At 42.7% G+C, this 14948-nt stretch overlaps 1 protein-coding gene across 2 annotated transcripts in view; it reads right to left on the reverse strand.

The window, feature by feature from the left end:
* The window catches only part of ETF1 (eukaryotic translation termination factor 1), a 28062-nt gene extending 17580 nt beyond the window's left edge, over positions 1–10482 (reverse strand). The window contains exons 1-2 of one of the 2 annotated variants that reach the window (XM_069484090.1): positions 10380–10482; positions 10115–10218 (exon numbers count right to left, since the gene is read on the reverse strand). In XM_069484090.1, coding sequence (XP_069340191.1) covers positions 10115–10200 — 86 coding nt within the window. In that variant the 5' untranslated portion in view covers positions 10201–10218; positions 10380–10482. Of the gene's footprint in view, positions 1–9916; positions 9957–10114; positions 10219–10379 lie in introns of those variants that run through there. The other variant, XM_069484091.1, reaches the window with a different exon arrangement.
* Between the last annotated feature and the right edge of the window lie 4466 nt (positions 10483–14948).

Raw genomic sequence — 14948 nt, forward strand, 5'->3', positions numbered from 1 at the left:
TCTTTGAAATTTATCATAAGGGATAACTGCAGAGATTCATTCCCCTCTACACTAGGTATATATAAGTTTTCTGAGGGCAGAAATCATTTACCACATAATGGTGTCCACAAATGAATAAATGATTAATTCCTAACATCAAAAATAGGGTCTTCTCTATATACTCTCTTCTAAGCAGTCACCAGAGATTTATTCTAAGCTATCAAATAAAATAACAAAAAATTTACCACTCCTCAAAGAGGAACTAACATGCACCTTAAAATGACTAATTGTCCCCAGCTTTCACTTCACGAAAAAGGTTAAACTATTAGGATTTACCATAACAAAACCAGCACTACAAAAACAATACTCAACACTTCTAAAGTGTCTTCTTCTGATTTTGTTGATCATCACCTTAATGCCACCCACCCCAACCTCACTGCTGCCACTATCTATGAGGCAGGTGAGAGGTGGATCCAGCTTTTTGTTTTGTTTTTTTTTTAAAGACAGGGTCTGTCTCTGTTGCCCAGGCTAGAGCACAGTAGTGTCATCACAGCTCACTGTAACCACACATTCCTGGGCTCAAGCGATCTTCCTGCCTAGCCTCCCAAGTAGCTGGGAATACAGGTGCACACACTACCATGCCCAGCTAATTTAAAGAATTTTTTCTAAAGATGGGGTCTTGCTATGTTGCTCAGGCTGGTCTTTTTTTTTTTTTTTTTTTGAGATAGAGTCTTGCTTTGTTGCCCAGGCTAGAGTGAGTGCCGTGGCGTCAGCCTAGCTCACAGCAACCTCAAACTCCTGGGCTTAAGCAATCCTACTGCCTCAGCCTCCCGAGTAGCTGGGACTACAGGCATGCACCACCATGCCCGGCTAATTTTTTTCTATATATATTTTAGTTGGCCAGATAATTTCTTTCTATTTTTAGTAGAGACGGGGTCTCGCTCTTGCTCAGGCTGGTCTCGAACTCCTGACCTTGAGCGATCCACCCGCCTCGGCCTCCCAGAGTGCTAGGATTACAGGCGTGAGCCACCGCGCCCGGCCTAGTCTTGAACTCCTGTACTCAAGCAATCCTCCCACCTCGGCCTCCCAAAGTGCTAGGATTATGGGCATGAGCCACCATGCCCAGCCAGGGCTGCCTTTTATAAAAACTTGGTTAGAATATCAAACTGGGAGGGAGGATTCTGTTACCATTCAAAGGGGCTAGAAAAGTTACCTGAACCAGGCCCGGCGCGGTGGCTCACGCCTGTAATCCTAGCACTCTGGGAGGCCGAGGCGGGTGGATCGCTCGAGGTCAGGAGTTCGAGACCAGCCTGAGCAAGAGCGAAACCCCGTCTCTACTAAAAATAGAAAGAAATTATATGAACAACTAAAAATCTATATAGAAAAAATTAGCCGGGCATAGTGGCGCATGCCTGTAGTCCCAGCTACTCGGGAGGCTGAGGCAGTAGGATTGCTTAAGCCGAGGAGTCTGAGGTTGCTGTGAGCTAAGCTGACGCCACGGCACTCACCCTAGCCTGGGCAACAAAGTGAGACTCTGTCTCAACAAAAAAAAAAAAGAAAAGTTACCTGAAATTGGTTTCCGCAATTCATCTTAGGGTCAAGATGCTATTACCAGATGGGAGAAATACCAAGATTGGAATTTACGGAAACATCAAAGCAGCCTCTACCATAGGGTACAGAATAACTTAGATGCCCATTTTTTAGCGGAAAGTTTGCAAAGGTTCATTTTAGTGTTTCACCCTTAAAAGCACATGGACTACTGTCATCTAAAAGAAAAATGCATACATCTGGCAGAATATTACTTTTTCTACAATTATAGGCATTTGTCTTAAAAAGAAAAAAAAAATTAAAAATTTCACAAAACTAACCTAGTGGAATATTCCACCAGAGAGCAGCAGAACTGGAAAATTTCTCTAGTGTTCTCACAAACAGTGCAAAGCCAGAGATCACAATCACAATCACTGTGAGGAACTCACTACCCGTGTTCTACACAGGACCTTATAATTGATAAAAATTCTTTCTTTCTAGACCACTATGAAAGTACTTTTCAAATAAAGCAAAAGCTATAGCCTTCCTGTTAACCTTTCTATTATATAAAAGAGTTTCTGGGAAGGGATTTAGCAACAAGTTATTTCCCTCACCACTGATGCTCATTAAGAATAAACACGTTCGGTACTCAAATTCTTCCTAGAGTAAATGTGCAAACAGCATACCTGTTTTCCTTTTATCTTTACACCTAACTCTTAGCACACCTGTTCCCCCTAGTAAATCACAAATCTCCTTGGACAAGAGTCATTTCAGAAATATGTATCACAGAGCAAGGCAGTGCCGTGTATAAGTTAGGATCACAGGCTTTGAAATCAGCAAAGTGGGAAGAGAATCTGGCACTGCTTCTTACCAGGGTGTGATATTAGACAGCTACTTACTTTCTCTGCACTTCAATTTCTTCATCTGTGAAATGGCAATAGCATTCCTCAGAGCTATTTTGAGGAGTCAAAATCTACACTATTCATCTACTCATCTTCAGAAAACTAATTTCATTACTTGATTAAAATACATCTTAGCTATGAACCTCTAATAACTCCTGCATCTTTCCTGAAGATCCACCTTGCTCAACTAGAGTTAGGAAGGCTAGAAGATGCCAAAAAAAAACAAAAACAAAAACAAAACACGGTAGCTCAAAAGGAAGAACTTCTTGTCAGTAAAAAGCTAAAAACATCAGAGGCATTACGGAATTAATGTTTGGGGATCAATGCACTTTCATTTCTTGCAAACTAAAGCTTATTTGGGCTAGAAAGCAAATTTTTCTTGGGACCGGCTTAAATTCTGTCATGCCAACTTTACCAACAAGGTACAGATGTACAAATGCTCTGCACTGTTTCAATACTGACAGCTCATCAACCATCGAGCAACACAAAGCTTTGGATCTAATTTTAGGCTAACTGGCTTTTAATAAAAAATGAATTTCATTTACAATTTCAAAGTTGCAGATCACTTACAGCTCCAACCCACCATGTATCAAAGATACTGTATCAACCAACCAATACAATACCAATGACAATACCAATGTTCAAAGTAACATTCTTTGACAACATTTTCCTTGCCTAGGAAATCTGCTAACTTTTGCTTGACTAGACACCATGGCTCTTCCTTTCTGACAATGTTCAACATCTCATGCAAGACCCTAATCAACTGTTTATATTAAACCCCCTTCAACATGTACAGTGTTATTCTGTACGTACTAATATGGCACTGGAAATGGTTTATATCTGCAGGCCCCCACTGCATCCCCTCTCACCCCCCCCACCCCCGCCCCCCGTGGCCTGTTAGGAACAGAGCCACACAGCAGAAGGGATCTGGTTGTGCTCCTTATGAGAATCTAATGCCTGATGATCTGAGGTGGAGCTGAGGGCGGGGATGCTAGCGCTGGGGAGTGGCTGCAAATACAGATTATCATTAGCAGAGAGGTTTGACTGCACAATAAAAATGTAATTTGCTTGAATCGTCCCAAAACTAAACCCCCCCACCTCGTCTGTGGAAAAACTCTTCCATGAAACTGGTCCCTGGTGCCAAAAAGGTTGGGGACTGCTGGTTTATATCATCACTCTATAGTTGTGCAGCAGACCATGTTCTCATTTTATTACACACTTCTATAATGTCTAGTACCCAACTCACAGCAGATGTTTGATGAAGCTTACTAGCTGACTGGTTAATAATAAAAGGGCATTTGTAGGCTTTATTTTTCAATATACCTAGATGTGTGCTTTGGGGAAAATCTAGTTTAGAAGGTCACAGACATAGCAGGAAAAAGAATCTTTTATTTCTACTACGATCATTCTTCTAATGAGGATCTTAGAAGATCAAATGAAAATGTGAAAACAGAAGAGTACAAGCCCAAATGCAGAGTTATCTGCAAGACAAGAACCAGCTGTCAGGCACCTGAAAATGTCAAGTACTCTGAACCTGGTAGGAGGGATTGTGACAAGAGTAAAGACTGTGGGCAAGGGTCCAAAGTATGTCAAATGGCGTAAGATAAAGCTGCTATCACAGAGGGCTTCCTCAAGCTCTCTGAAGACAGTGTCCCAGTGAGAAATCTCAGACTCTCAGTTTCTAACCTGCTGCAAAAAAGAGCCTTGAACCTACCTAATCCCTCCCCCACCTCACTAAGATAGAAGGCTGCTGAAGAATTAAGAGACACCTACAGAATGTATCCTAGGAGAAGGTTCTATTCTGAGATCCCTGGAGAATAGGCTGGACTTAAAAGAAATTTCTACTGTCCAAGTTCTTAGTTGGACAGATCTAGCAGTGGGAAGGTAATTTCTTCTTCCTACTCTTCAAATAGGATCTTAGATCATTTAGCCCTCCTGCAAAGCAGACACTAAGTTCTTCTACAACCAAACATCATCTTCCCAGCACAGGGGGTTGTGCTGCACCAAGCATACCCTCAACCCCAAGTTTGAAGAAAAAGAGGATGGGACAGACCTATAACCTACATTGTACTCCGCCTTAAATGGTGTCCTAATTAGGTATTCTTGCTTTCCTAGGAGTGTGTCCAGAGTGCGCCTTCCTTCCCTGGAAGGGTAAGTGTATCTGCTATTACAAGGAGAAGTCTGTCAAGACTTGAAATTCAAAGAGAGTAATTGTTCATTAGGTCCACAGTGCATAGAACACCATGCCAGAATACAACAGCTGTTAGGAGCAGTTCTGAGTTAAGTGTCATAGGCAGCCTATGACACTTGGAGGAAACTGAGGAATACCACCACATCCTATCACATATACTCCCCTCCCCTCTTCCCTTTATCACCTATTTATTTCTCCCTTTTCTCATGGTTCAGACCTGCAGGTGGCATCTGTATCCTGACCCCTTAATAACATAATTCCCCACTAGGATATTTCTACCGGATCAATGTTTGTATATACAAAAGGAAAGAGCTAACATTTGCAAAGTACTTTCCAGGTGGCAAATGCAGTGCTAAGTATTTTAACCCGTATTATCAACTGCCACCACCCAATGCAAGATTATTGTCCATAGTTACCTATGTGGAAACCAAAACTTGGAAAGACTAAGAGGCCAAGACTTCTGTGGTTGTTTGTTCTACATTCATCTCTTCTCACAAAACTTAAAATATTCGAATTCTTGACTTTACTCTCGTGGTCTTTTATCTGTCTAACCACCAGAGATTGGGGAAGGGAGGAAGAGCCAGAACAGAGGAGGAAAAAAGCCTGAACCTTGAATGGTTCAGGTATTTGTATGAATGACTACAAAGTATCACTTTAGTTACAACCAGCCCCTCAAAGATATTGAGAATCAAAGAAAAAATAAAAGTATCTGAAATTCAGTGCTTTGAGAACATTCCTTTTATCATTAGGTGACCATTCTATTAATCAAAATGCTCATTTGGGGAAGGTACTCAAACACATTTACCATACTTTATTAAACAATTTATTCATATTACCTATAGATAAGATATTTAAAAATTAACCTATTCAATGATCTCACAAAATTACTTATTTTTAATTCAACATAATGGGAGGAATTCTGTAGAGATTCTTAAAAAATGGTTATATTTGGCGGCAGGAAAGACAGTCATGTATGACCAGGTAATGATATCTATTTCCTTCAGAGTTAAGATATGGACAAGTTATTTTTAATTAAACAATAGTTTTTTTTTTAAAAAAACCCAAAGGCCAGGCACGGTGGCTCACACCTGTAATCCCAGCACTTTGGGAGGTGGGCAGGCTCTCTTGAGGCCAGGAGTTTGAGACCAGCTTGTGCAACATAAGAAGAAAGAAGAAGAAGAAAAAAAAACAAAAACAAAAAACCCAAAATAAAACAAAACAACCAGGTGTGGTGGCACGTGCCTCTAGTCCCAGCTACTCGGAGGCTAAGGCAGGAAGACCACTTGAGTCCAGGAGTTTGAGGTTACAGTGAGCTAATGATGACAGCACTGCATTCAAGCCCAGGTAACAGAGCAAGATCCTGTCTCAAAAACAAAAACAAACAAAAACTCAAAGACTACAGCAGAAGTTTGCAAGCTGCACTGATCTTCAAACACAGGTTGAAGGCTATGAGAGTTAACTGACTGAGCCTTCACCATATGTGAAATATATGAGGCTCCCTGGTGAAGGTAGGTGAAAAAATATTCTAACCCCACAAATGTAATCTAACCCAGATTAACACTGTCCATTCCCTTTGTCACATTCACCACTATCCTCGGCTAGAACAGGCTCTAATTATGATTTCTCTCTCTCTCTCTTTTTTTTTTTTTGAGATAGAGTCTCGCTCTGTCTCCTGGGCTAGAGTACAGTGGCATCACCATAGTTCATAGCAACCTCAAACTCTTGGGCCTGAGTGATCCTTCTGCCTCAGCCTCCCAAGAAGCTAGGACTACAGGCAAGTACCACCATGCCCAGCTAATTTTTTGTAGAAATGGGGTCTTGCTCTGCTCAGGCTGGGCTCAAACTCCTGGGCTCAAGTGATCCTTCTGCATTGGCCTCCAACACAGTGTTAGGATTACAGGCGTGAGCCACTGTGACCGCCTCTAGTTATGATTTTATTACCTTTAAACTATAAAGCTTCCAACCCTATTCTGGGGCTACCTCCTGCCTGCTCAGAAAACACTAGCGGAAAAAAAAAAACAAAAATTCCCAACTATCTTCCTTGTAACCTATGTTTACCTGCTTTAGTTCCTTATTCAAGATAGCCACAACCACAGTGCCACTCACACGGCCCCCTAGTTCCAGTTTTGGCTTATGTACACATTTGTCCTCATAAGCCAAATGCGGAAAATATACTAGGAGCAATCATAAACAAGGAAGAAGTACCATCCACTTTAAGTGGAGCCTATGTATACCAAATGAATTGCTTGGTTATTTTATTAGCACACACAAACTTTCAACCAGGCTTAACTGAAACCAGACTGACACGTTCCACCCAACTTAAAAATCAGGTATATGTGTAACACTCTTTTCAACTCAGAAGATTAAGTATGATGCTGGTTACAAACAGAATGCTAATAAAGTTCCCCATTTTAGTAACTTGGCCTCTATAAATGCTCTTCTACTGACATAACATAAAACAGAATGTTACAGCTCAGATTACATTTTAAGGAAATCTAGTCTTGTATTTTCTGGGAAACATAAAATATATCCAGTATAGCACATTGGTTTAAGTCCTGGACCCCGCTACATTTTTGCCCTGTGACATTTTGGACAACAAGTCACCTAATCTCTCAACCTTGGCTGCCTTGTCTATCAAATGGTGGCAATACTTATTGTTGTGAAGATTAAATGACTTAATGATGTATTGTTTAGCAGAGAGTCTGTAACATGCTAAATGCTCAATAAATTATTTTGCCAAGATACTTCGCTTTACTCAGATGTAATTTATTAGCGAGCCCATTTTGCAAGTGGTTCCTTTTTCAACCTACATTACATTTGGGTCATATATCAAGAGATCAATCAATCACATATTAACTATTAATTTCAAAACTTTTGTTCTAGCATATTTTAACCAGTGTTAAAACCAAACCAATCCTTGATTCTCATGCCTAGAATTCTACACTAGTGGGGGGTGCTTTTTCATTTTGAAAACAATTCTGTTAATCCACCACTAAGTCTCACTATCTTGTGCTAATAACCATGTTTGAACACAACCTCAGTTTTCTCCTGAAACCCACAGAGTGTCCCCAAAACACCAGCACACATGGATTCACTTTGCCATCCAGTTTGTCTTTACAGCCCATTATAACCCTCCTAAAAATATTTTAGCATTAGGTAAAGAAGGAAAACCATTTTTCACTATACACTACCTATGAAAATCTAGAGCCTGACTTTAACACAACTTAGCAACGAAAATACAATCTTGGTATTCCCCAAAATAAATTGGTATATACTGTGAAACTTCTGACTCCCTTACGAACTCTCAGAGATGGCCAAGATTTTAAATTTTCATGAGATCAAGATGCAATCAAATCCCAATTAAAAGCAAAGCAAGACATATAATTATTAACCACATTGTTTGCAGAAAGATTTTCTAGCTATCTTAGACAGCTTAATCGTGTCTAAAATGTCTAAACTTCATCACTTGGAATACAAGTGGGGCCCAAGAACGTCATTTTTCGCATGCTTTTAAACTTTACTGAACTTTGCTAAACAAAGAGGTAAAGGCTTCAAAAGCTTTAAAGAGAGGTAAAAATTTTCAAGTGGCCAGGCCACATGGCTAGGAACAAATCTAAGAATAAGCTTCCATCATCGAGCAGTAGAAAGGAATGTTGTTACTTATTAAGCAGTGTTATTTTCAATGTTACCTCACTCAGACAATAGGCAAATTACAGTGAATTCTTATTTTAGACTGCTTCAGAAAACAATGTATGCACCTTCCTGCAAATGAAAGTAATGAAAGAACAAATCCACAGGTCACATCCAACTTTAAACAACACTGCAACAACCACAATGTATAAAAACCAATACTCAATTGAAGGCTTCAGCTTCAGAAGATCTTAGCGAAATAAAAGAACCTAATTCCTGGCAGTGCATCATAATGGGTCACAATCTGTATTACCCTTCCTACAGTAGTCTCACATTTTGGGATTATTCACTCTATCGCATGGCACAAGTTCCTATAAGATTATTAAACAGGTCTGAATATTCTATTAAATTAAAAAAAAAAACCGATGGAATAAAAAATAAGTTGCTACCTTCAGTTCATATTGTAATTATGTTTCTCCAGTACACCAAAGGAGAGGAATGAGCAAAAACCCAAGTTACTGACTAGGGCCAAACTTTCAGAAGCCTCACTGTAAACACAACTGTTGCTAATTTATTAAGAAGCACCATACCAAAAGCAGTCTGGTTAACCATGGGTCTTCAGTAGAATTAAGCATATCCCACCTCATAAAGTAGTCATAACGAAGAGCTTGGAGTGGTCATCCTATCATTGCAAAGCTACCCATAAATGACAAACCTGGCCCGGAAACCAGAATATCTAACTCCTGAGCTGAAATCAACTTTCCACATGGCCTGGGGCAGGCCACTCTGCTATTCTAAGAATGCTCAGACATACAAGTATGTAATGTTCCAAACACTTTTTTTTCAGGCCACTTCCTGTAAGTAAAAAGTTTCTATTACTGTGAAAGGAACAAAACAAACTAATAAAGTGAGGAAACACCAATATCTCTGGCACACCTTCCTCAAACCAGTAATATTAACAACAAAAAAGCATACATGGCTAACTCTGATATAGCTTACTCTTCCTACAATGGACACACCTAAAGTTTCTTATCAAAACTTACAAGACTCAAAGCCCACTTAATTCAGTTTTGAATTTCAACAAGCATTACTATATAGGGCACCTCTACATTGATATCCCCAAAAGTTCCAAAGAAATGCCAACAGGGACTCTGTTGTTACGGTTCACATCAAACAGCCCACTAATCCGTATTTCTCCTAGATACACACATAAAGATTCATCAACCAAAACCTACCCTGTCAACCACATCCCGCATACGTTGGCATTTTCAGTTTATAGGTGGGTCCTTAACCGCTAAAACCAGGAAGCTCAAGAGTAACTAGAGGACTTGGGAGAGGTGGAAGACCCACAGAAATCACAGGGAGTTAGAAAGCATGTCCCTGGCCACCTCTCCTTCCTGTCCCATCCAAACTTCACCTACCTGGGCCTCAGAAGCCCAGGAGGGGGAGGCCATTTTAATGAGGCCTTGCTGAGAAACGTGAAGTGAGAAGGAGAGAGGAAATCAGGAAAGGGCGTTCGGAAAGGAAGGCCGAGCCCTTTCTCCCAACAGAACCCAAGTCGGGTGGCAGCACCTGGAACCCGAACAGAAGGAGCTGGATTTAAGGGCCTGGGAGGGGTACAAAAGTAGCGGTAGCCTACCACAAGGGGGGCCGAGTGGCCTGAGCCCCGGGAGCACAGGCCCCTTACCCCCAAGCAGGGAAAGGACCCCTTTCTCGGGCCAGCCGCGCCGACCCTAGCCCCTGGGTCGGGGGCTACTACCCAGAGGTCCAGAAGGCGGGAGTTGGCTAGTGCCTGGTTCTCCTCATCCGGCCATGCGGCGCGGGGGCGGTCATCCTGAGGGGTCCGGGACCAAGAGGGCACGGGGGGGCCGGACGCGGCGCTCACCCGCGGGCCGCCTCCAAGCTCTTAATGAGCTTTTTGATCTTCCAGATCTCCACGTTCCTGTCGGCAGCACTGGGGTCGTCCGCCATCTTCTCGCCTCCTCCTCCCTAGAGCGGCCCGGCGGGGCCCGGAGACACCAAGACCACAGAGTTAGCGCCGCCGCTGGGGCAGAGCGGCCCCCTTCCTCGCCACCCCCAAGAGGCCCTCCTCTCCCCGCCCTGCGCAGCCCGCCGCACAGGTCGCTAGCCTTTCCCTTCCTGTGCCTTACCTAAGGGCCCAGTCCTGGGCGGCAGCGGCTGCTCCTCCCCGGCGGCGGCTCCGCGGCGGCGGCGGCTCTGACGTAGGACACCGGCTCCCTCTCTCCAGGCAGCTGCATGTGTTGCAATCCGCTCACATGGGGCCTGTGACATCACTTCCTCCGCCAGGGGCGGAGTAGAAGACGGCGGGCGGAAGGGAGGGGGCCGGTGCGGGTGACGGGAAGCTCTGCGCGCGGTGCGACTTTCCATTGGCTGGCTGCGCAGCAGCCTACAATGAGCCCGCCGATTGGCCGCAGCTGGGGCCGCGCTGCCTTCTGAGGTAGGGGCTGAGGGCGGGAGGCATCACTCTACTTCCGGCCCGGCAAGCCGAGAGTAGGAAGTGGGCAGAAGCCTGTGGCTCTCGCGAGGATTTACTCAGAGCCCCGCCAGGCTCGAATGGGAATGAATCTTAAAGGGAGAGCACTGAGGTCGTCGTCTTTTCCGTCCCTCTTCGTGAACCGAGTGGACCTCCAAGGCTCTGCAACGCGAAGCTAAGTGCTCGACCCCGACACGCGGGTTCAGTGGTAGTTGAGAAGCTTCAAAGAAGCGCGTCGCTTCGCTTTGAGCGACTTCATTGCTGACGGAGTGCTCGAACCTGCGTGCGTCATGGCTGCATGGAATAGTGTTCAGAGTCCTGGCCAATAGGTCCAGATTAGGAACCTGTCCCGGGTCGTCCGGAACCCTCACCTGCAGGGGCCAAAGAAGCATGTTCCCTTTCGCCCCAGTGCTAGGATGGGTTCATCTTGAACTTTGTGGGGTGGGAGAAAAGCAGGGATTGCTACAGGTTGGGAGCCTGAGGTGTCTGACCCGGTGTGTGGTTTGGCTGAGTTGTTGAGAGTGGAAATGGGGGGTGTTGAAGCAAAGTGGGCAGCTGTATATGTTAGAACTTTTGTCTTTTTGAGTTGGGATTTTTAGTTGTCTATTTTGTGTCTCCCCTCACGTCATTTGGGTTCAATTATTTGAACCCAGATCGTGTGCTAGACCGTTTTCCTGTGGATAGAGGTGAACCAAAAAAAGTGTTTACATTAGTGGAGCTTATAGTCTAATTGGGTTTCTGTTTGTAATTTTATACTTTAACAAAGTAATTGCACAAGTACTTAAGTACTTAAGAGTGTTCTGAGAGTGTATGACAGGGGGCCCAACTCTGAAATGAGACCCATAGGATGAGTAGCAGTTTGTCAGGAGGGAGCAGAAGACATTTGAGGAACTACACTAGTTCCTTGTAAAATCAAGGTCAGGAGTGGGGAGAGTAGGGAGGAAGCCGCAGGGGAAGAGATCATGTAGGGACTTTTTAAGCCAGGTTTAGGAGTTTGACTTCCTTCTCTTAAGAATGATATTTAGAGCCTCAGTTTGAATTGGAGAGAGCAGAAGTGGAGGCCTAGAGAGCATTTTGGCTGTTTCAGTATCAATTGAGAGATGATTTTCTCCTAGACTAGGGTGGTGACTACACACATAGAAGTCAATGGATAATGACATATGTGAGGATAAGAATGGATAGGACTGGATGATCGATTGGATGTGGAGCATGAGGAATAACAAGAATGGTTCCCAGAGTACTGAAATGCTGACATTTACTGAGATGGGAAAGATGAGGAGCAGGATTTGGTTAAGAATTACATCCTGGGCCTGTAAAGTTTGAAATTGCTTATCATGATCAATCACGCGATCCCACTTACGGTCTTTGAGTACTTTCTTTCATGTTTTATCAACTTTGTGCATGCTTTGGAGATGGGGGTATCACCTCCTTTTCATACATGGGGAAACTGAGGCCAAAGAAAAATGAAAGAGACTTGCTCAGTCACACAGCTAGTTGATGGCTTTCTGACTCTGTGTGCATTATATTATACAGTGACCCCATTGCCTCTTTCTGTAGGGTGGGGGACACAAACTGATATGGGGCACATCTCTCCCCAGGAAATGAATTCTCAGAATGAAATCTCATTAGGTTCCAGTTTCTAATTTTCAGCATATGTTCACTCATTATATAAGCGCACTCTTGCTGTGTCTCATTCACTGCTTAGTAGTGGAGTCTTTTATAGTCACAAACACTGCTTACTTACTAAGAATCTACTGTGTCCCAAGTGTAACCCTACTTAATTCTCCTTACCCCAGTTCCTACTTTTTATGTAAGGTTGCCTTGCTCAACCTGTCCTCATTTTTATGTTTGTATTTATAGCGTTGCATCAGGTTCATGCTTGAGGGCTTTACAAGCTTTCTAGACCAGGTCACAGGCTTCTTCCTGTGGGATACATGCTGATGTAAGCATGACATCTCAGGTAGGATTGCTGTTTGCCAGTCTTTGAATTCTTGAAACTTCTCTTACAACATTGCAGACAGAGGCAGTTTAACTTATAGCCCCCCAAAATTCTGCCTAGTTACTGCAAATTCCCCCTCTCTCTATTTAGAATTGTAAATCAGTGCATTAGAGCCAGATTGGGATAGACGTCTAGCCGAAGAGATTACGGAGGAATGGAGCAGGGAGAGATTCTTGTCCCTTCATCAAGGAGGTGGCTTTTAAAATGGGACTGTGACCATTCAGTGTTGAGGAATATCTTGTGATATAAAGATGATGCTACTATATCGTGAGAACAGAATATATAACCTCTCTAGACAGACTCTTTGAAAACTGAAGGCATTTTTCTTGATCTCAGAACTTTTTCCCCAGCTCTAACCTTAAATATTGGGATATAAGTGACATTCCTAGCTAATGGGTGGGGCTAGAGGGGAGAGTGTTCAGAGAGCGACGTGGGTCACCCTATAGCTCCTCCGTCTGTTCCTAGGACTTTCCAGGAAAGGGAATAGGACAAAGCTCTCACAAAGGAGCCTAATGAGTGAAGAGAAGAATGGAGTTGCAGTGGTATCTGAAGTGGTGAAGGGTCTTTTCTTGAAGTGGTTTATTTCCAAAATTCGGGTTGTCTCTTCAAGTCCAATCTTCTTATGAATAATCTGTAAGAATTTGCTTTTATTTCTACTGCTCCTTGCTACAGAATCTGTACTGTAAGTGTTGTATTTAAAAATTAAGCCACCCTTACAGATTATTAAAGGTACTGTTATAGTGGAGAAATGCAGTTCAAAGAAATGGAACAAACATCTTGTTCTGAAAATTGATATATTGATAAGGACACATCTATGTGCTTACTATTCCTACTGATAACATGTACCTGACTTTAAACACAAGTAAATAATCACGTGAATCCAATCCAAGGGCCAGTCTATAAAACAAATGGTCTGTACCACTTAAAATCATGCCATAAGACAAAAAAGGCAAAGGAACTATTAGATAAAAGACATTCTGTGTGTGATCTTTGATTTGATCCTGCATGAAAAATAAAAAGCTCTTGAATATTGAGACAATTAGGGAAATTTTAATATGGACTGTTTTATAGTGTGTTAATGTTAAATTTCCTGATTTTGATGTTAATAGTTGTGAGAATGTTCTATTATAAGATGCATGCTGAGGCCGGGCATGGTGGCTCACGCCTGTAATCCTAGCACTCTGGGAGTCCGAGGTGGGAGGATCACTCGAGGTCAGGAGTTCGAGACCAGCCTGAGCAAGAGCGAGACCCCGTCTCTACTAAAAAATATAAAGAAATGATTTGGACAGCTAAAAATATATATATAGAAAAAATTAGCCAGGCATGGTGATGCATGCCTGTAGTCCCAGCTACTCAGGAGGCTGAGGCACAAGGATTGCTTGAGCCCAGGACTTTTGAGGTTGCTGTGAGTTGGGCTGAAGCCACGGCACTCTAGCCAGGGTGACAGAATGAGACTGTCTCAAAAAAAAAAAAAAAAAAAGCATGCTGAAATATTTAGGGTGAAATGTCATGATGTTCACAAAGCATAAAACAGCACTGCAGATGTGCAACCATGGCAAAATGCTACTTGGTGAATCTGTATGAAAAGTGTATACATACATGCTCATTATAGCTTTTCTAAAAATAGGCTTGAAAATTTCGAGACTGTCTCAAAAAAGAAATGACAGGAACTTGAGGGGGTAGCTATTTTACACCTTATGAACAAAGTGAGGGGTGATCCAAGTGGAAATCTTGGTGGGATTACTATTCCAAGGGCAAAGGAACAGATAAAATTCAGAGAAAGGTGGTAGGAAGAGATACAGGGGCCAGATCACTGGAGCCTGTAGACTTTTGGGGAGATCTTTGAGCAGAGGAGTGACAATCTGTTGTGAGAAAAGGCCAAGATAGTAAAGCTCTAAGTAGGAAGACCAGTTAAAACTAGAAATAACCCAAGTTGGAGGGGGGAGATGGTGAGTGTGGATGTACTTTTGAAAATTAAGATTTGTTGACTCCAGGATTTTTTTTGGTTCAAGCAACCATAGAAACATTTATTTTGAAACTGGAAAGACCGCTTGCTTAAAAAGAGGGAAATCAAAAGATCCTTTTGGGATCTAATCAAGCAAATATAACCAGAAAAGGGAGACGTTATTAAAGAATAAAGCAAAATCATTTGTGATAGTTTTGTGTGTCAGTTTGGCCGTAGGATGACAGATAGCTAGCTGGTTCAACATTTCTGTTGCTCTCTCC

This window comes from Eulemur rufifrons, chromosome 10 (genome assembly GCF_041146395.1).
Source record: "Eulemur rufifrons isolate Redbay chromosome 10, OSU_ERuf_1, whole genome shotgun sequence".
In the NCBI taxonomy this organism is placed as follows: Eukaryota; Metazoa; Chordata; class Mammalia; order Primates; family Lemuridae; genus Eulemur; species Eulemur rufifrons.